The 22,815-nt window shown below is 47.4% G+C and overlaps 1 protein-coding gene across 1 annotated transcript in view; it reads right to left on the bottom strand.

Annotated features, from left to right (window-relative positions):
- The window catches only part of MEGF8 (multiple EGF like domains 8), a 399,920-nt gene that overhangs the window by 274,351 nt on the left and 102,754 nt on the right, over nt 1-22,815 (bottom strand). Inside the window, exons 13-16 of the mRNA XM_086933057.1 lie at nt 17,251-17,398; nt 16,998-17,161; nt 2,838-3,032; nt 442-642 (exon numbers count right to left, since the gene is read on the bottom strand). Coding sequence (XP_086789183.1) covers nt 442-642; nt 2,838-3,032; nt 16,998-17,161; nt 17,251-17,398 — 708 coding nt within the window. The remainder of the gene's footprint in view (nt 1-441; nt 643-2,837; nt 3,033-16,997; nt 17,162-17,250; nt 17,399-22,815) is intronic.

The raw sequence follows: 22,815 nt of genomic DNA, 5'->3' as shown, positions 1-22,815 counted from the left end.
TTTTGCAAATTGAAAAATATACTGAGACAGTAACGTCAAAATGTAACCAAAGTAATTATCATCTGGTCGGCTTGTCCCTGTGACTAACACCGCCCACACCTCACACCCAGTAAACACTTCTGCAAATCAAAACTCTGAAACAAACAATGGGACAGAACACAAACATGTCCACCAGCAAAGTGCAACGGCATCATATGTTGCGTTTAGGCATCATTTTCTTATTACAAGTGATTTGTTTTATCACTTTAACCTAAAATTCATAGATACATGCAAATGGATTGGAAATTATGTGGTACTTGTCAGCCACATAGACCCAAATCACGCAGGAACCTAAATCTCAAATGCACCTCACTTAGAGGAAGATGTTAAGCAACCCGTTGTACCCAGACTCCTTTAGTTTTCGAACTATCAATACCAATAAAAGTACAAGAGTGGACTTACGCTGCCCCCCGGTATCCCAGTGCGGTCCCACGTCAGTGTGAGTTCGCTGGTTTGCCCGTTACCAGAGTTGTTGAGGTAGCCTTCAATCTGCACGGCATACTTGTTTTCTCGCTCAGGCCTGGGGAACAGTCGCTCTCCACTGTTCCGCTGGAGGGGGCGTCTTTCCTTCTCCTGCTGAACAGTCCAGCGGCCCACTTCCTCCTGTAACAAGAGAGGTTTGGGGTCAGATGGTTGGGGTAAGTCATCCAACTAGGCTAAAGTGGGTACTATGGCACAACGTTTTATGTATATGAAAGAGCAGTTTGTCAGCGCTGGCATCTACCATTGATTCGAACAGGGCTAAAAGTTAGGCTGGGGATGTGGAGTTGTTTCACATAATGCACGGTCTGTTAAACTATCCAGTCATTCTGAACACTTCAGGAACCAATAGTAAATGGATCTTGACAGTTTATCCCAAGGTTTCTTGCCACCTTAGCAGGGAGGGGGTTCGCCCAGCTCAAAGGCCACCAAGAGAGTGGCCATACAGAAGTAGACCTCCCTAAAGGGAGTATTTCGGTCTTGCTAACATCTGGACTGTCTTTCATAACAGTAGCAACCTCTGAAAGGCACAGTTTGAAAGGGACCCAAGTTGCCCAAACAATATTGGATGCGGATATGGTAAGCCGGGAGTCATACAAGACCACTTCGAAGCTGAATGAGAATATCAGGTTAGCCAACAAAACCGTAAAAACAGTGAAAAGGGTTTGACTCAAACGAGCCATATGAGACCCCACTTTGAAGGGCAGACGAAGGGTCGCAAAGGGGGTCAAAAAGACAGCCTGGGATCAGTAATTTTAACAAGAACACAACCAGCCTAATACAAACCCACACATCACAAGACTGAAGAGTCTCTAGAGCAGTATGGAGTGCAAGACCGCGTCCAATGCGGTCGACAAGACACCACCAGAGCTGCAGAGCCCCTTCAAGGTCGAGGATGGCTCTGGTGTGTTCAGAGACAGCCAGCAAGGCAGCTTTGGTGCGGTTTTGAGAGTGGAACGCAGAATAAAAAGTGGGAAGTACCGAATTGGCTGTCAAATATTTAAAAAGTTGAGAATGAACAAGATTTTCCCACATTTTGGAGGAGCCTGGGCGAAGAGATACTGGCCTGTAATTGGCAATTATAGCCAAGTCAGCTGAGGGTTTCTTGGGGAGAGTTATATTAACTTGGATTTGATTCCATGCGGTCAGCACTGATGCTGTGACAAGAGCGAGGGAGTGATGATGTTGAGGGCCAGGTTAAGAACATGCAGTAAACAGGGATCAATAAGAGAACTAGATCTACGCGAGGTGATGGGCGAGTGAACATCCTGAATGAAGATAGTAGCAACACCAGATGGTAAAGACCCTGAGGCACATCAACCGAACGCTGAGCAGGAAGGTCTGAGATACCAGGCTGGTCCGCACAGTTAGAGAATGCCACGGCAAGCTTTTCTTGGAAGAGTGATGCAAGGTTGTTGCAGAGAGATTGCGAGGAATGGATTAACTGTTGACAGGCAGGGAAAGAGAGCAGAGATCTAACAAAAGAGAAGATTTCTCAAGGAGCATTATTTGCTTGCTCCATTTTTGTGGCACAGAAAGTGGCATGGGCGACTTAATTAACAGACTCAAACAAAATATTTTTTAAACTGAATGTGGAAGTCTCTCTAAGATTAAGGGTGTGAGTTGATGCCAAATATTCCTTCATATTACACGCAGTGAAAAAAATATGAAATGACCTATGAGAGAGGGACTTCAGGACCAGGTAAACATTCATTGCCGATGGAAAAAAATAGGTTAGAAATACACATCTTATTAAAATGCTATTGTGTGTAAAATGACAGGATTCACAGCTGCACATAGATGAATATTTTCAGTGAATGTGAATCTTTGACCAATGCAATGCTTGTGAATGAGGTGGAGACTGAGCCTGCAAGGGGTCAAGGACATCTGGGAGGAAAACATGAACACCTATTATGCATGGAAGATATGAGGGCTGATGGGTAATGTAAAGAGGAGCATACTTGTGTAAAACAGAAAAAACACAGTAGAGATGTCAGGTAATGTGAGGGCGCTCTTCCCTGATCCAAAGAGGCCTCGTCAGTTACTGTGACGGCTACAATTAGCGAGAGAGGCGTGGTGTCCGGTAACAAAGGTACCTTTCGTGCAAGAGAAGATGTGACTCTGATAATGTAGGGACTCTTTGAGCATAAGAGAGTAATGTGAGGCTATCTTTTCCTCCGAAGGAGCAGCAAAGAGCAAAAGGTCAGACAGGTTATTTAAAAAAGGGGACTGAGGTTGCACCGCCTTGGAAGCCATTAGCGGGGTCAGTTCGTACCCAATCAACCCCTTTCACATCGCTTGGCAAACATAAGACTTACCATGCTCTCCAGAGTGTTGGGAACTCGGGCCAGCTTGGCAATGACAAAGAGCCTCTGAATGCGAGCCCAGACAGATACATCCTCCGGAGGTTGAGCCACGCTGGCCATGGGGTAGATGAATCCTTTGTAAACTAAGGACACATCCATCTCAGTGCTCGGGTTCAGAGTGATGGTCGTACTTCGCACAATAGAAACCTATAAAAGACAAAGGTCAAGACATAGGAATATAGACACAGCCACTAGCAGTGCACTCTAAGCCACCATACACTGACAGACAGAGTGGCACCTGGTGCAGTTTATGAGCAAGCAACTGTGGTCTTGTAAATCAAAAGATTCAAAGCACCTGGTGCACACTTCAGCCCTTACACACCAACAAAGAGACACATGGGGCTCAACCTTTCCGCTGCACACCAAAGACAGTCACCTCGTGCACTCTGAGCCACTGCACATCGAAGAGTCACCTCGTGCACTATGAGCCCCTGTACACCAAAGACAGTCACCTTGTGCACTCTGAGCCACTGCATATCGAAGAGTCACCTCGTGCACTCTGAGCCCCTGTACACCAAAGACAGTCACCTTGTGCACTCTGAGCCACTGCATATCGAAGAGTCACCTTGTGCACTATGAGCCCCTGTACACCAAAGACAGTCACCTTGTGCACTCTGAGCCACTGCATATCGAAGAGTCACCTCGTGCACTCTGAGCCACTGCACACCAAAGTAAGTCACCTTGTGCACTCTGAGCCACTGCATATCGAAGAGTCACCTCGTGCACTCTGAGCCCCTGTACACCAAAGACAGTCACCTTGTGCACTCTGGGCCACTGCACACTAAAGAGTCGCCTCAAGCACTATGAGCTGCTGTAGTAAGCAGGCTCTGTATATACTATTCCAAAGTAAGGCACAGAGTCCAGTGGATCCACAAAGGTAGGCAGAGGCTAAAGTAGATAATACTTCACTCTCTTTTGTGGTAGTGTGGACGAGCAGTAAGGCTTTATCAAAGGGTAGGGTTAAGCATTTGTTGTACACATCCAAGCAAGAAATTATGTTACACACTCAAAGACTGAATCTAGACCAAATGTTTGTATAAAAAGCTATTTTGTTATTTTTTCATTACTAGAACCAAGATTTACTCAGTAGCAGGTAAGTGATATGCTTCATACAATGGTACTTTTCCAAATACACTGTGCAATGATTTTGGAGGAACATTCAAATTACTTTTGCATGTCGAGAAAATGGATTGTAAGCTGTTCAGAACACTTGAAATTACTTTCATATCACTTTGTAGTTAGTTCTAGTTCAGCATGACACAAGCTAATAACATGGTCTAAGCATCATAGGAAATTAGTAAACAGGTTAACTCTTTTAGAGACATTAAGTTAGTTTTGTTGCTGTACAAGACAGTTCATCAGTTAGAAGATTTTTCGTAGAAAACCACCAAACAATTCTTTGGAGAATTTGATTCTCCTGAGCACTCGCAATTAATACAAACGCAATTCGTAACAGTGTCCTCAATATATTGAGGACACTGTTACGAATTGCGTTTGTATTAATTGCGAGTGCTCAGGAGAATCAAATTGTTTAGTAAACCTTTTTAGGTTGTGTGGGGTGTTGGTGACCACACCCTTCCTTTGAGCACCGAGACGTATATTGTGAATCCTAACTACCCTAAACTTGCAGAGCGCCCCCCTTTTTTCCTGGGTTACCAAAATTCTTTGGAGAAAAACAAAGTGTTAGGTTTACAGGTAAGTACACAGTTTTAGGAATAGAGTTTTAGGGGTGGGGTAGAACCAAGGTTCAGGTTGGCACTCAAGGGGCACCACCAGAGACACTAGGGCGGTCAGATGTCAATGTTAGCCAATGGGTCTAGGGGGCATCTCGTTGGGGGCTGCTCACAAGCAGGCCACTCTGTCTTGGGAGGCGTGCTCCTAGGGTTAAGGTAAGGGCAAATGGGGTCCCAGGCTAGCACCAAGTCTACACTGAGAGCGGCGCAGGAGCAGCCAGGTGCAGGGTGCTTAGAAGGTGGCGGGAGCCCAATCGTCCCTATGGAGGATGCTGGTCGAGGAAAAGCAACAACTAAAGGAAAATGCCAATGCTGCTGCTAGTTTCAAATCAAATTACCCGCTTCTGGGTATTCCGAGTGTTGTGGCCAATGGATGTATATCCATTGGCCACAACACTCGGAATACCCGGAAGCGTTTGCTTGCACGAACGAGACAATCGGTGAACTAGACTAGGGCTGAGCATATAGCGGCCCCACTTCTAAAACACAACGGGCAAGAATTATTTTCACCCTACGGCTGGGCGCCGGCTCCGAGGTATCCACAGTCCATCATTCAAGAACGACAAAATTACAGTGGCAAACCCAAACCACTAACCACCAGACTCAACGTTCCCATTTACAGAATTTGTTGTTGAACCCACTTAGAGTGAGCTTTGGTCCTGATGAGAACCCCTCAACCAATGGGGTTTGAAACGCGTACACCATTGGAGTAACCAAACATACTGCTTGGTGTAAATAGCCTGTTTATATAACCAGATTTTTTTCTAAATCAATTCGGGTTATCAAATGAAAAATTTGTAAAAATTGTATACCACTTTTTGTAGCATAAGAAGATTGGGCACATCATTATGTTTTGGTTTTTCAGTATGTGAATGTGTTGCTAATATTGGTTATGAGTATGGAAGGATGAAAGCAGCATGAGTGAGATGGTGAGAATCATTGGACAAGTTGTTTTTCTGTTTTTTGAATTGTTGTATATTATTTGTGGATACAATGTTTAATGTATTTTGATACACTTTTTGAAAAAATAAATATGATGAAAAATGTAAAATAAAAGCTACAAATGGGCTTAAAGATGAAATGATGATTGGTCCGCACATCGTTTTCTAATTTGATTTGAAACTAGCAGCAGCAGTGGCATTTTTCTTTGGGTGTTGGTTTATAAGTGCTCAGCCTTGCTGCTTTTGAGCCATACCCTTTGTTTTTATTGATGAGGTCGAGGAAAAGGGCTGCAGGCGGGAGGATGAAGTTGAAGAGTCACTGGACATCAGAAAACAGTTGGTCGGGCACCTCAGGGTTCAGGGGCTGCAGGTGCAGGGGTGTATTTTCGTGTTGGGTTCTTCTTACCAGCTCCAGTCACTGTAGGGGGAACCCTTCAGGATGAGGCTGCAGGCATCAAGGAGAAGGTCGGTGAAGGTCGTCCAAAGCTGGATCACAAGTCAGGATCGCCGGCGGGACCTCACTGGGGTGTTACGTCACTCGGGCCTTGAGGGTTAGGTGTCGAGTGGTGAGGACTAGCGGTTCCGGCTAGATCTGGAGTTCTGGCTTGTGTTGGAATTGGACCAATCCGGTGTCCATAGGAGATCAGAGGTCTTTGGGAAGACAGGTCATCTCCCCAGGGTTCTTGGAGGCTGCTGGCTGCAGGACACAGCTTTTTCAGCTTGCTGGGGTTCCGAAGCAAGAGACAGGCCGGTAGGGCTGGGGCCAAGGCAGTTGTCACCCTTTTCTTCTGCAGCACAGCTCTTCAGTCCTTCTTCTTGTGGAGTCTAATCTAGCTTCTGGGTTCAGGGCTCCTCAATAAACACTGTCATCTCATGTGTACTCTGAGCCCCTGTACACCAAAGACAGAGCCGCCTCATGTGCACTCTGCACACAACCAGCCAGAGCCAGCTGCTGCATATTTTGAGCTTCAGCCTAGCAGGGACTCTACAGCGATCTATATGTCGGAGATTCCCAACTCTATCTACACCTCGTTGTGCAGTGTTCGGAAGGCCCAGGCTCCAGTACCAGACTGTGCAGTTTTCGGAGGGCCCTGTTCTTTACTGTAACTGTACCTGGCTGTCAGGAGTTCTGAGATTCTTAATCCTTTACAGTGCCTTCTGTGAGGGTTCTGAGGAACTTCAACACCATTATACCATTTGATAGCGCCGTCCTCTCAACTCCTATTGTATCTTGCTGTTCGGAGCTCACCATTTCCTTCACACCTTGGCTATTAGGAGTCTGAGATTTCTAGATTTCTTGCCGGGTTCAGAGATCCCCAACTCAAGTACCTGGCTATGCAGTGTTCCGAGAACCCTGAATCCAATACCTCCCTGAGATGTTCAGAGATCCCCAACTCCAGTACCTGCCTGTGCAGTGCTCAGAGTCCAGCACTTGCCTGTGCAGTGCTCCGAGATCCCGACTCCATTACCTGGCAGTGCAGTGTTCTAAGATCCCAGACTCCAGTACCTGGCTGTGCCATGTCTCGAGATCCCGACTCCAGTACCTGGCAGTGCCATGTCTCGAGATCCCAGACTCCAGTACCTGGATGTGCCATATTCTGAGATCCGCAAATCCAGTTCCTAGCTGTGCAGTGTCTCGAAATCCCAACCTCCAGTACCTGGTTGTGCAGTGTTCCGAGATCCCCAACACTTACCACACCTAACTGCAGTGCTCTGAAATAGTCGGGCTCATTCTCCTCCTTACCATATATGCCTCACTGAGGTGGAGAGTCCCCCTAAATCACTGAATCTTGCGAGTCCAAATCCCCCAATGAGTTCTCTTCATGAGGTCATAAGACCCTGCATCTGCCCCACTAAGGGTCAGAAGTCTGTCTCGGCACTTACCAGAGAACAGTTCCCAAAGGAGTGCCCCCAGTGAGTTTTCTTCACCCTTCTGGCTTCACAAGCCCTTTCAAAGGCTGTGAACCATTTGGTGATATCATCACCCTCCTCGAATTAGGGGCAATCCCTTTGGGTATCTTGGGATCATAGGATCCTTCCTTTTCTATATTTTTTAGATTGGTGCCACCTTTGATGGGTCCTAGGCCCATCTCTGCTCTTTCTTTTTCAAGAGCCAAGGGTCTGGTCTCTAGGTCTAATCTTTTGGTCAGCCTAGCTAGCAGGATGTACTCCTCCGGTGAGGCTTTCCTAAATTTCATCAGTAGTGCCTGACCCACCTGTGTGGGATCTAGGTACTGAGAGGTTGATTCTTGGCGTCAGGGCCACTGGGGCACGTTTCTCCCTAAGAAGTGGTGGAGGTTGATCTACCTGGTCATCGTCTCCCTCTTCTTCCTCATCGGATTGGTTTTCACCATTTTCAGATTGGTGGTCCTTAGCATACCCAGCAAACAGCTCCTGGAGCTTTTGTTTGGTGGGATGGGACTCCATGACTGTTTTTAATTTTACATAGAGACCTTACCTCCCTGAAAGTCAAGAGTAGGTAACGGGTGAGTTCGAGCTCCTCAACCTGGTCCTCAATGTCTCAAAACAAGAAGCCAGCTGTTAGTGAAAATAACCATAATGACCTAGTCAAAATGATTTCTAATCCTACCTAAAGTGACTTTTTATTTTCTAAAATTCTAGAAGGCCCTAACCAAGGCCGTAACAAGACTTTTAGTAATTTTGCAAACATGCCAATTTGAAACAATCAGAATCCTAAAGACAATTTAAGAGTTCTGTTGTGTGCTCAGGTGGTAACCAAGTAGTCCAAAAAATTCAAAGTTCTATATCCCACCGCTGATCCACCAATGTAGGAAGCTGGCTCTGTATATACTATACCAAAGTGAGGTATAGTGTGTAGAGTCCAGGGGTACCCCAAAGGTAAGCAGAGGTAAAGTTAGAGAGCACCGCACTCACTATTTGTGGTAGTGTGATCGATCATTAAGGCAGTATCGGAGGACAGTGTTAAGCATTTGTTGCACACTTTGTCAGCAAATGAATTCACACACTCAAAGACTGAACTTAATACCAAATTGTTTGTATAAATATATTCTTTTACTTATTTTATTTTCTAGAACCAAGCAAGCCTGGCACATGTAAGCAATAAAAGCTTTAAATAAGTATTGCAGTTTGTAAACAGTTTGAATTGTAATTGTATATGCACTTTGTTTTGACTTACAGTATGGTTGCATAGAAATGCAATACTTTGTAAATACAGTACATAGACTTGAATGGGCTTTTCAGTAAAATACCAGGTAAGTTACTTTTTGGATTACTTTTCTTACCCAGAGTAGTATACCTAGATCCTACTCTGGAACATTTCCTGTAAACAAGTAAGTAAAATCGTTTTTATAAAAACAGTACTATTTTCAAACTCCGCTCTTAAAAACTTTTCATAGAAAAACAGTCAATGTTATTCTAGGGAGGAAAATAGTGTTATCGACTTAAAGGTAAGTACTTTGTTGTGGGAGTTGGTGTTCTGGGGTTAGACTCGGTGGGTTCCCCGGGGTCAAGGATGCACTCTTGTTACACCCTCAGCGGTACTAGGGCGACTGGGTGCAGAGTGCTGAGGCCCAATGTTATCCAATAGGGCATAGAGGGCCTCCGGTTGGTGGCTGCTGACGAGCAGGCCACTGGATTGTGGGAGCAAAGCCCCTGGACTTAAGCCCAGGGCAAATCGGGGTTTAGGCCAGCACAGGAGTCAATGTTATCCTATGGAGGAAAATAATGTTAGCGGTAAGTATTCAGTAGTGGGAGTTGAGGTTCTGGGGTACACTCCGGGGTTCCCTCAGGGTCAAGGACGCACTCTTGGGCGGCCGGGTCAAAGTGCTGAGGCCCAATGTTATCCAATGGGGGGTAGGGGGATCTCCGGTTGGTGGCTGCTGACGAGCAGGGCACATGGTTGTGGGAGCAAAGCTCCTGGTGTTAGAATCTGGGGAAAGAGGGAACTGGTTTGGCAGTGCTGTTTTGGCATCGAGTGCACTGTTGTTTTCAATGGGGATTTTCGTTTTGATATTTAGCTGCAGGCTCTGTCCAAGACTACCTCCAAGAGGAACAAATAGCTGGCAGATACATTGGAGGGCTCGGGGACGTAGGTGCACCTCTGGTCCTTCTCACAAGGGCGCAGGGTGGCTGGATGCAGGGTTGTCTTTTGAGGTTGTATTTCACCTTACCGGGCCACTCGCGGTTATGGGGGGGGTCTCCGTGCAGAGGCTGTAGGCGACCTCAGGGAGACCTGGAGGGATCAACCCACAGAAGACTCGACTCTCACTGGAACCAGTGGGTCACTCGAACTCGGCCATAGGCGACGGGTGCAGTGGTAGTTCCAGGCGTCTGGTTTATTTGTCCTCAGCAGACTCAGTCTGTTTTCAGAGCTTCTTTTGAACAGAGATGCTGTTCACATAAGATCCGGTCTTTGTGGAAGGCAGTCAGTCCTCCCAGGGGTTCTGGAGGTCGCTGGCTGTAGAACAAGACTTTTTTTGGCGCAGGACCTCTGGAAACTGCAGAGGGGCTGGTAGGGCTGGGGCCAAATCAGATCACTGCAATCTCCTCTGCTGGGTGTCTTCTTTCTTCTTCTTAGGTTGCAGGAATCTGTCTTCTTGGTTCAGGGCTGCCCCCTAAATACTGTCTTTAGAGGGCGTTTAGAGGTCTCGGTGTCAGTAGCCAATGGGCTACTAACCTTAGGGTGACTACACCTTTGGTGTGCTCACCCCACAAGGGGGAGTGGGCACTATCCCTAATCCTGACTGAGGAGTGCCTGACCTCTGCAAGATGGTAGGCACTGAAGAGTGGGCTTCACCTCGCCTCCCCCACCGGAGGGGTGCAGAGGTGGCTAGTTTTTCCCGCCTGTTTTCCCGCTGAAAATTAGGGGAGACAGGAAGAGGGCCTGCTGCAGGAGAGGCTGATGGTCACATTACAAAGGTTGCCCGGCCTTTGAAGCCCCTCTGCCACAGATGCTCTTCCTGACCTGGGGAGGTATGAACACCTCCGCCCAGGAAAGGCTTTGTTTCCGGGCTCATGGAGCGAAGGCTTCCGCCCCAGGGTTCCAGAAACAGGTCTCATGGTTGCAGGCTGGTGTGTAACAGTCACGGAAACCACATGAGGCAGGTCGTTTTTCAGGGGGCATCTGTAAGAAGCCCTCTGTATGCATTTTTTATTAAATCTCACACTGGCTTCAGTGTGTGTAAGAAAGTGGCTCTGTATAAAAGTAAGGTACCGTGTGCACAGAGTCCACAGTCCCCAGAGGTGTGGCAGAGACTAAAGTTAGATAGAACCTTACTCCCTAAAGTGGTAGCTTGGTCGAGCAGTAAGGCAGTATCAGAGGACAGTGTAAAGCATTTGATGTACACACTCAGCCAGCAAATGGTCTCACACACTGAAGAACTGAACTCTAGGCCAATTGTTTTGTATATAAAAATATATATATTTTTTCTTTTTTTAGAATCACAGGTTGGTATAAAAAATGCTTTCTCAGAATGAGAGTCTACAGTTGAATACTTTGAGCAGTAGACTTTTGAATGCAATAGATACAGGGATTGCATATATGAAACACAAACTTAACACAATTATAACATTGAGCTCAATGGGAATTTTAAGCAAACTGCAATAACATTTACTTTACAAACGTTTTTCTTACTCAGGGCTGGATCCTGGATTCAGCCTTGGTGCATCTCCTGAAAACAGTGAAGGAAATCGATTTTGTTATACAGGCGATATTTAAGGAACATTTGAATGTTGCAAAAATTGACACTTAGAAGAATTTCTGGTAAAAACCAGGCAATGTTATCCTATGGAGGAAAATCACAGTTGTAATTACTTTTTCTGGTCAGAGCTGGGTACCTGGATCCAGCACTGGGATCTCTCCTGGTAACAGGTGAGTAATTTCGTTTATCGGATGTTTTTAAGTGAATATTTTAAAGTTTCAAAACTCGACACTTAGAAGAATTTCCAAGATAAAACCCAGTCCATGTTACCCTATGGAGAAAATGCAAGTTATCAGCTTTCAGGGTGGCAGAGTTAAGGTTCTGGGGTAAGACTCCGGGGTCTCCCAGGGTCAGGTTGGTACAATAGGTACACCCTCAGCGGCACAGTGGCAGCCGGGTGCACAGAGAGTAGGCCCAATGTTAGCCTATGGCGGGCAGGGGGCCTTTTAGTTGGTGGCTGCTAGCAGGCAAGCCACGAGGCCGTGTTAGCGAAGCACCTGGCCACTGACACAGGGCAAGGGGGGAAATTGAACAGAACAGTTGGTGCACATTCAGTGGCACTGGGGCGACTGGGTGCATTTGGGCCGTCGGGCGCCCAATGGATTTCAAAGGGAAAGCTGCGAGACAAACAAGGAACTCGAATGCGGTTACGATGCCACGATGCCTTGACTCTACAGCCTAAACAACAAATTGGACCTCCAACGACCAGGCTCAGCAAAATTACTCTCTGCAAGAACAAGCAAGGAAATATCTTTTCAAATAACTGGACCACCAACTTAGAAAACACGTTTACTGCTTTCAAGGTACTTGCCCTAAAGCCTGCATAACTACGCCGAGAGAAGCTCTAAAGACAAACCTAAACGAAGCCTTAGACTAGACAACACAGAAAACATTGATTAACCTGCCCTGAAGAAGTCCGGTTGGACGAAACGCGTAGGCTACAACGTTGTTTTTATGAAGATTACATTTTTCGAACAGAATAAAAGACCTGACAACCCAACTACTGAAGACTCCTAACTTACTTGAATGGAATGACTGAGATGTTGCAATTATACTGTGCTTTCTTATAATTATTGTCTAATTTGCTACCATGCGATAAAGAAATAGATCATTTCTACATAGTTATAGAGTGCTGGACATTGTGTCAAATTGAGACAAACAAAGGCTGCAGGCTCCGGACGGAGATACTTCAGGTGCGACCACGAATTCGAGAGGTACGTTGGGAAGCTGTAGGTTGAGTAGACACCCAGGAGTTGGGCAGAGGGGGCCATGGGGCGCCGGGTGCAGGGGTGTCTTCAGGCATCAGGAAATCTTACCCTCTGCTGGTCGCGATTGGGGGGGTCCCTGGTGTTGAGGCTGCAGGCGTTGTCAGATGGGTCGAGGGAAGTCCTTGGGTGTTGTATTCTTGGTTACAATCGCTGGGGGGGGCGTCCTTGTGGTTTTTGTTCACTTGGGCACAGGCCGGGCTCAGCAGTTGCAGAGTGTGCTGGATTCCCGGTTCCTGGCTGTTACCAGATCTACAGATGTTTGAGTAGAACCACTGCTTGTGGGAGTCCCAGTCTTTAGTTGAGCGAGGCAGGCAGGTCCTCCAGGGTTTTTGAGGTTGCTGACCACTGGAGACGCCGGGGTTTAGCAGGAGTAGGTTCGAGGGTCAACAGACCGGTAGGGCTGGGGCCAAGTCAGTTGGTTTTGTCCTCCTGTTAGCAGCTGCACGGCAGGTCTTCTTTCTTCTTGTAGTTTCGGAATCGGGATCTGAGGAAGGAAGGTTCAGGGTGCCCCTAAATACTAATTTTAGGGGCGGTCAAGGTAGGTAAAGGTTAGTGACCAATGGGTCCCTTCCCTGGTACACCCCCTATCCTGCCACTCTCCAGTGAGAGGGGGGCAGGAGCCTAGTCCTGATAGGGTAGGGCTCCCCATCCTCAAGATGGCGAGAGCCCGGAGTTGTGATTCACCTCGCTTCCCCCACCTGAGGGGTGGGGTTGGCAGAGGCTGGCACACCTCCTTTCCTCACTTTGGTTTTCCCACCGATCTTCCCGCCAGAGTGGGGGTCAGAACCGGTGGGGGTCAGTTGCGGAGTACAGCAAGTGGTCTGGAGAAGCTTACAAAGGCGGAATGCTTTGAAGCTTTCCCTGCCCATCCTGGGGGAGGAGGCCTGGCACCTCGCCCTAGGATGTGAATTGTTGCAGGCCCACAAGAGTGAATGGCTCTCGACCCAGGGGTCCAGCAACAGGTCTACTGGGTGGCAGTCTAGGCAGCCTCACAGTCAGGACGCGGGTTGTGGGTTAGTTTCAGGAAGCAATTCCAAGATGCCCTCCGTCATGCATTTTTACATTAACTCCCACACTGGCATCAGTTTTTGGTTTAATGTCCTGAGAAGTTTCATACCAAACTTCTCAGTCTTCAGTGTAGCCATCATGGTGCTGTGGAGTTTGTGATGACAACCTCCCAGCACCATATACTCTTAACGGCAGCACTGCACTTAGAGTGCCCAGGAATGGACCTGGGTACTGTAGGCTTAGAGGGCTCATTAACCTGTACCCACACCACTGGCATAGGGCACCCAGCTAGAGGGGTGACTGAGGTATGCTAGGGCATTGTGTTGTGGGTATGGCATACAAGGATGTGTGTCATGTCGACTCTTTGTTTGGTTCTGCACCAAGACACGTAGCCTGCAAAGGCAGTGTGTATGTGCCTGGGCACAGGGCCTCTAAGGGTGGCACAATAAGTGCTGCAGGCCTTAGGGCCTTCTCTGGTCACAGTGCCCTGGGTACCATTTACCAGGGGCTGACAGGTGATCCGAGATGCCAATTGGGTTTAGGCTTCAATGCAGTTTTTAGGGAAGGAACACAGGTCCTGGGTACCTAATTGGCAGGAGCCCAGGGCACACCCAGTCAAAGCAAATCAGCAATTCAGCAAAAAGTAGGGGCATACCATGCAAGAAAGAGGGCACTTTCTCGCAGTGCGAGTTTAATGTGCTGAGAAGTTTGATACCAAACCTCTCAGTTGTCAGTGTAGGCATTACGGTGCTATGGAGTTTGTAATGACAAGCTCCCCGCACAATATACTCAATGGCATCCCTGCACTTACATTGTCTAAGAATGGACTTAGACATTGTAGAGGTACAGGGCTCATGCACCTGTACCCTCACCACTTGTATAGGGTACCCAGTTGGAAGGGTGACTGATCTATGTCAGGGCAGTGGGTTGTAGGTATGGCACACAGGGATGTGTAAAATGTCGACTCTTCACTTTGTTCTGCACCATAACACATAGCCTGCAAAGGTGTGTAAAGGTACAGGGCCTCCAAGGGTGGCACAATAAGTGCTGCAGCCCCTAGAGGTCTTCCCTGGTCACAGTGCCCTGGGTACCTGTGGTACCATTTACCTGGGGCTGACCTGTGGCTAGACAGGTCAATTGGGTTAGTTTTGGGAAAAAACACAGGCCCTGGAAACCTGATTGGAAGGGACCCAGGGCACACCAAGTCAAAGTGAATCAGTAGTCTGGCAAAAAGTGGGGGGCGGGGGTTACTTCAACAGAAACCCACTTCCCTACAGTATCTTCTCTGAAGATATCCAGGGTGTACTCAATGTTCTGTCTCTGCATGTCCCTTCGTCGAGCCCGACGATCCCGCAAAGTCTTTTTCGATCAAAAAGATTGACAAACGTCACAATCTTCCTCCTTGTGCTCTGGTGATAAGCACAAGTTGCAGACTTTGTGCAGATAGGTCAGCGGATACTTGGCATGGAACTGGGGACAGAATTGAAACAGAGTCCATTCCATCAGCGGTAGACTTAAAGAGTACGACAGAGTGGAACTCGAAGAAACGGCTATGCCCGAAGGCCGCTTATGAAGTCTTTTGGATCAAAGGTTGAGTTTTCTCGCCTTTTTCGACACGCCGGAACAAAGAAAATCATACAAAACAATATCAACAAGGGTACAGTGGGTTGCGCACCAAGGGGATCCCAGAGAACGGTCTCGAACCGGAGCACCACAAACCACGCCCGAACCAGATGGTGGAAAGAAAACAATCCAACAATGGACTTGATGCCCATGCACAGTATCACAAAGGAGGAGTCACCTTACCTTGTGACTAGGAAAGATGTCTTTGAAGAAAAACAACTTGCAAACATCCGGACCAAACACTAGATGGCATGAGTATGCAAAGCATGTGTATCTACAGCACACATGCTTCAAACAATACTGTAACAGTAATTAACTTTTCTTGCTGTGCATCACACAGAAGATTCTTTGTCCTGAAAGCCACATATTCTGCGAACCCCCCTTTAAAGCAGAGGAGCTGGAAAGCACTCCAAGGCCTCCCCTTACCTTGTCTAGTTACAATGAGTTCCGACGGGCCGCTATTGACTGTGTGTGAATGAAGAGTGCTCCAGGGTCTCCCCTTGACATTGCTTTGCTATGAAAAGGTATGGTGTACTGTTTTCAGAGAGCTCCCTTGTTACCCAGATAGGTTGCAAGGAGTTGTGTTACCCCTACAGAGACTCTCAGGGTTTTTGGGGTTTTCTCCCCTAAGGCTGACAGGCTGTGAGAAGGCCTTTTAACAATTCTAGCCAGGAGTTGTTTGGAGATTCACCCTTGTTGAACCTAGTTGTAAGATAATGTGTATCTGTCCTGCAATACCTGGCTCTGCAGTGTTTACAGATGCCCTCACTGGGCCAGTCTGAGGTGGTCTGAGGTGTACCTTCTAATACTTGGTTGCAAGGTGTTTTAGGATTCACGTGTTAAGAAATTTGCTTTGAGAGTTTGCGGGTGCTCGGTATTCTATTGTCCTGGCCTTCTAGAGTATCAGTTTTACCTTGTTACGCTGTGGGTCGTTACTGATTTCCCTCTCCCCTTTTCATGTGATACTGTGATTTATTCTGATTGTTCTCTTTTGCCTTGCCTGGCTGGGGATGTGCTGGTGTCCTCTGTGCCAGGAAATATTGGTACTTCCCTTTGCATTGTGTCCTTGGGAGGAGATCTTGGGTCCCGCTTTATTTGGCCTGATTGGGCAGTGGTCTAGTATTCTCTTGTCTGAGAGGTAGTGTGGAGTCCCTCTCACTCAGTCTGTCTAGGGCATGGGCTGGGTCCCTCATACCTGTTCAGCCAGGAGAGTAGTCTGAACCCTTATCCTGCTTTGCCAAAGAGGTGGTTTATTGGCTCTCATTTATTCAGTCTGCCATGGAAGAGTTCTAGAGTACCAACTAATGTGATTCCCTGGGAGAAGGTGTGCGTTCCCTTTTGCCAATCCTGCATCTGCATGGGAGGAGGTTTGCGGTCCTCTCAGCTAGCCTTGCCTGGGAAGCGGAGGGTCCGTTTTACTCAGTCCATTTGGTAGACAAGGGTCTCCTCCAGTCTTACTGTGAGATTTGCCTTTGAGAAGAAGTTCTAGGATACCTTTACCTGCCATCTGTGGGGGAAGAGGAGCAGTCATTCTGCCTGGGAGGTGGTCTGTGGTCCCTCACACCTGTTTCGCCTCTGACGTTGGAAGAATCTCTTACCATGTACACCTGGCGGCTGCCGCCCCCTTTAACTCAGTCTGCCTAGAGTGAAGTCTGGGATATGGGAAGCAGGGGAGCCAGGAGTCCCTCTTATCCAGTCCTCCTGGGAGAGGGTCTGCTGCCCCACTGCCTGGATTACAGGGCAACTATTATCTCTCTACCTAAGACAGCATCTCCGGTTTCCCTGCTGATCTGCAGGGGAGGTGTTCTGGAGTCCAGCTTACACAACTGGCCTGGGAGTTGGTTTAAGGACCCCTTACCTTATCAGGCTGTGAGGTGTTGCGTGGTTGTTGGTAGGTGATCAAGTGCAGCCCTGGCAAGAAGTTGCTTTGCTGACATCCTTCCAGAGTCGTAAGAAAGACGGTGTTTTGGCCCCACCAGCCGTAGGTGCCAGAAATTTGCCCAACTCTACAGTTGTCGCGATCTGCAAAAGAAGACAGACATGAGTAACAACTGCAACCCATCAACAGGCAAAGTCCTCATAAACAGAATAATTTTGATGTAGCCCCTTACCAGAAACTGCCATGCACGTCTCGTTCTGCACACACCAGCCGAAGGCGCCACCAGAATGCGGGAGGGAGAAATTATTCCCACTGAATGCCAAGCAAGCCTGGCAATCTGTTAGCAACCGTGCCAGGCCAAGGCATCCTTTATTTGGACACTATAGAGAAAAAGACCAAACAATGCAGTTATGTCAGTGCAAATAGCCCCCCCTCACCATCAGAAATTAATCGGTCCACCTGGTGGCAGCCTTCTCAGATGACTTCACCCCCACTCTGTAACTCTCACCAGTGGAATGTCTGCAGCAAGTCCTCATCAAGAGATGAAACCAAGGTAAAGGCATCTGAAATAAACATCTTTGCCTGCACTGAATAAATGTGGCCTACTAATACAGTCACTTTTATAACTTGTAGGAAAAACATCTCCATGATTTTCTATCTTACTTTTTTCTTAAATTATTTATAACAGTCATTAACCAAACAACACTGACAAATAAAAGAGACTAGAACAGAAACTAAGGAGAAATGAGCTTTCACTTTTTACTTAAACAGAACAAAGTTTGAAGTTGTCTGGTGTAAGTGAAGCGGGAGTGCGTGACAGTGGGTGGGACCCAAGACCCTGAATGATCTGCACTGTAACGTTCCTTGCTATATTGAGGGATAACGAGAAGGAAGAGGAAACCAGAGCACAGGGCTCTGCATGGTAAGTGAGGTAATAGCCAGTTGGAAAGTAGTTTAAACTAGGGTGATGGTAAACTTTGCACTATGTATAACACGTTGTAGGTAAAAGATCAGTAGCTACTGAAACGAGCAGCATGCAACTGAAATTTGACCAAACTTCACAAGTCCACAAGTCAGCCACCTGGTCAAGGTTTGCAGACTTTTCATATTGTTTATCTGAGCGGCTAGCAGACTAAGGTACAAGGCTTTGCAGAATTCAAGGAGGAACAACATCAAGGCGCTTAACTCGTGAGCAAGTTTATCAGGGGGAGAAATGGTAAAATCTTCCTCAAGGTCGGTATTGTCAAGAGGTGCATAGCTTTAGACTCTGACGCACTTAATGTCAAACTAGACTCCAATGTTCTTGACATCAGCAACAGGGGCAGAAAAGGCTGCCCAGTGAAACAAGCTAAGTACTTTGAGAAGCATAAAATGTCCCTGCCATTGAGTGAGATCGCTGTCATTTTTGAGAAAAATGGAGGACATCCAGCCATGATATGGGGCCAGTGGTGTAATGGGGCCAGTCATGCAATGGGGCCAGCCGTGCAATGGGGCCAGCCGTGCAATGGGGCCAGCCGTGCAATGGGGCCAGCCGTGCAATGGGGCCAGCCGTGCAATGGGGCCAGCCGTGCAATGGGGCCAGCCGTGCAATGGGGCCAGCCGTGCAATGGGGCCAGCCGTGCAATGGGGCCAGTCGTGCAATGGGGCCAGTCGTGCAATGGGGCCAGTCGTGCAATGGGGCCAGTCGTGCAATGGGGCCAGCCGTGCAATGGGGCCAGCCGTGCAATGGGGCCAGCCGTGCAATGGGGCCAGTCGTGCAATGGGGCCAGCCATGCAATGGGGCCAGCCATGCTCTCAGAGCCCAGGTGACCTTTGGTGACTTGTTGAACCTTAGAAGTTGCATACTGCCATCATTCTTGGATATGCCTTCAATTTTCCCCACTTGATTACGTCTGATCCCTCCTATGAAAAATATCTCAATAATATAGGACTCCCAGATATCTTCCAACATCCATCCATGACTGTAGGAAGGTGGCTCTCTGCACAGTGTACCTCATGCTCATGCACTATGTAGAGAGTACAAGCAAACCCCAAATGAATTACAGAGGCACATATGACACCCCAAATGCGCTCTCTTGTGGTAGTGTGGGCGAGCAGTTAGGCATAACAGGGGTAATGCTAAGCATTTATTACACACAAAGGCAGTAAATGAGGCAAACTCAAAGAAACCCAAAACCAATTTATAAAAATAACACATACTTTTATATCAATTCAGATACCAAGATCATCCTAATCTTGAAGTTATGAATTTCTACAGTTTTTAGAAACAGCCTTTGTTCCTGACAGCCAGAGCGCAAAAGGCTCTCACTGTAGGATGTCAAACTTGTCTCGGGTGGCAGGCTGGCAGAAACCAGTCAGCCAACACACTAGAGGCTGGTAGGTTAGGTGTCCTCTGGGTGCATGTATTACTAATTCAGGCCCTGGAATCATTTTGGGCTTGTAGTACGAGATATTGGATACCAAACACCATGGAGTTCAGTGACGCCATAATGTAGCCGGGGAACTCATTTTGACTAGTGCCCAGCACAAACCTTAAGAGGGCTTCCCTGCTCACTTGCAATATCCAGCAATAAACTAAACACCAAAGAAGAGACTCTGAGGCCTCTGGAACCACCAAAGCAGACACCTGAACCAACCACTGCAACAGTCGCCCACAGCCAGAGTTCAAGTGAGCCACTGGTGCCAATAAGGTTCCCCAGCCCTCCAGATCTAGAGTCCATCGTGGTTTCACCACCCCTGGATCCCCGACATCGCCTGCAGCCGCTGAACGCAGGCCCCTCTTTACCACGATGCTCCTGATAAGCAAAATTCTGCACCCGTCGCCCCTGCGCAGTGAAGAAGAGGACCAAGGGTGTCCCTACGTTCCCTAACATTGTGAGGTCTGAGCCCCCTCTGTCGCCATAAAAATCTATTGAGCTCCCAACGCTGTTTTGCACCCTGCGCCCGGCGGCTCTTGTGCCGCTGTTGATGTGCTGTCGGTGCTGCCATGGCCTTGACCCCAACTCGCCTTAACTCCTGGAGATTGGTCCCGTAACTCACTGTACTGTACCTGTTTACAGAACTCTTTCTTCTTCCCATAGGATAACATTGCAGAACGTGAAAATTTAACTGGGTCCACTTTTTGAAGTGAAAAGAATTTCTAGTTAAAAACAAACTTACCTGAAGGATTTTCTCTGTTGCCTAAACCTGTGTAAAGATACTAGCTATTTTTATAAGATGGTGTGGATCTCCTTCTTGAGTCTCGCATGTAACTTATTGATCATTGTGTGTATCTACAAATGTCCTGCACTCCTCTTTGTTAAGCCGAAGGCTCCTTGACCACACTTCCCCCAAATAGAGTTCTTTGGGATTGCTAGAGCAAGCGACTGTCCACTCATACGGGAACCCCGGACTCTTAATTCGGTTTATCAGAATTCTGATATATCACAAAGTGCCAGATTCCTACACTTGTGGTGGCATACGCTATGTTGCAGCCCTTAAGGATCCTTTTTAGTACCCATGCCCTAGGTACCTTGGGTACCATTTACTAGGGCCCTTACAGGGGTGCTAGAGTCCTTTGCCAATTCAAGTACAATTAGACAACACCTTCTTTTAGGGCAGACACACTGGCACTAAGGTCTGCTTAGCAGAACCCATAAAAAGTGGGGGTTAACTGCAACTAAAGCCCGGTTCCCTACAGTGACAGACTGTTGATTGGCAACAAGACACCACCTTCAAGTGGAAAGTTTTGATTTAGAAAACAAAGACTCACTCTATTGCTGTTCCAAGTTACATCCTCACCTGAGCTCCAGGCAATGGCAATGTTGGAGGTCAGAAGGAGTGGTTAGGGAAGGGAGCTACTGCCGTTAGTTCTTCTGGCTGGAGACACCATTTTTACGGGCACCTCAACCTGACACTAGAAGACACCTCTCCTTACACTTAATTCTACTACTTCAGTCGCTCCCGCCTCCAATCTAGAAGACACCCCTTGCTTACACCTTACCCGTCTTTCCCTGGCATCCAGCTCCACACTAGAAGGCACCTGTTATTTAAACATCACCTTTGTACCCCCCCCCCCCGACACCACCCATGGCGCAGGCTCCAAACTAGACAACATCCCTTCTCAACACCCCACCCGTGCTTTCCTTCTCAAATGGCATCAGTTTCTAAATTAGAAGACACCCCTGCCTCCCACCCTACTCATGGAGCCCCCAATGTTTATTTTTTAATCGTTATTTGCAGGTGAGAGGCACGCTAAATACACTTATTATTTGAAAAAAGCACAACCAACTCTCCAGATGGAGGCTCTAGGGCTGAAGATGAATACTGTAGACATTTGAGGACACACAGGTAGCGAACAATCAGGTTTTTAAGGCTTTCCAAGGGTGCCAGCGAGGGCCTCAAGAAGAGTTCCAGAAGTTGCAGGCACTTTAACCTCATTGCAGTGGATTCCTATGGAGTGGTCCTGATGAAAGAGATGAAGGATGCTGAAAATTCTCTAAGATAATGTGGAAGCGACATGGTCGACAGGGGTTGTTTCTGCACGGATTACTCGGTCCACAAAGATGGTGAGAAGGTCCTGGTATACCAGTCACCAGTTGTCGCGGTCACAGGCCAATCCTTCCTGAGTTTATAACTCACCTTGAGGGAATCGGCAACTCTGTAGGAAGCTGGCTCTGTAAATACTATACCAAAGTAAGGTATAGTGTGCACAGAGTCCAATGGATCCCCTAAGGCTTACAGAGGTAAAAGTAGATAACACCTTACTCTCTATTTGTGGTAGTGTAGGCGAGCAGTGAGGCTTTATCAGAGGGTAGTGTTGAGCATGTGTTGTACACACTCAGACAATAAATGTCACACACTAAAAGACTGAACTCAGACCAATTGTTTGCATTAAAATTATTCCTTTAGTTGTATTTTTTTTTAGAACCAAGCAGACTTGGTACAGGTAAATAGAAATGTACTTTTCAAGACAGATTGATCAAAACAAACAAGCTGGATGAAAATTACTTTTGTTACAGGTTTGTAAAATATTTAAAAAGACAGTAAGTATTTGTAATTTCTTTGTGGTTACTTTTCAGATTACTTTTTGGATTACTTTTTCTACTTATGGTGATATGCCTAGATACCACACTCGGACACTTCCTAGATAAAAAGGTAAGTAAAACAATTTTGCAATAAAAGACCGTTTATGTTTCCATACAAACACCCTCAACACTTTCAGAGGAAAACAGTCAATGCAATTAGATGGGGAAAAAAATGAGGTTATCGGTTTGTAAGGAAACAGTCTTGAGGGTCGAGTTTCTGGGATTAGACCAAGGGTTCTTCCAGGGTCAAGGATGCACTCTAAAAGCACCATCAGCCGCATATGGCAGCCGGGTGCAGAGTGCTGAGGCCCAATGTTAGCCTATGGGGCTAGGGAGGGATGTTGGTTGCTCTCGGGCAAGCCACAGGGTTCAGCGAGCAGAGTTCCTAGGGTTAAGCTACGAGAGGTCCAAGTGAGAGCACAAGCTGCACCACAGCGGCAAAAAGGGTGCCGGGTGAGGGAGCTGGATCGGCGTCGGTGCCCTGTTTTCAATAGGAGATCTCTGGTCAAAAGAAATATTGCAGTTTCGGGCAAGGAGGCTTCCTGGGGTGACCACCAATTGGAGAGGTAGGTTGGGATAGAAGGGTTTGCCTGGACACGGTCAGTTGGGCCACCTTAGGCCATGGGGCGTCATGTGCAGGGGTGTCTTAATGCAGCAGGTTTCCTTACCAGCTCCAGTCGCTGGGACCCTCCAAATACTGGCTGCAGGAGTCTTCGGGAGGCTTGAGGTAG

This window comes from Lissotriton vulgaris, chromosome 7 (assembly GCF_964263255.1).
Source record: "Lissotriton vulgaris chromosome 7, aLisVul1.2, whole genome shotgun sequence".
NCBI lineage: Eukaryota > Metazoa > Chordata > Amphibia > Caudata > Salamandridae > Lissotriton > Lissotriton vulgaris.
This window is presented reverse-complemented; position numbering and strand designations above follow the sequence as displayed.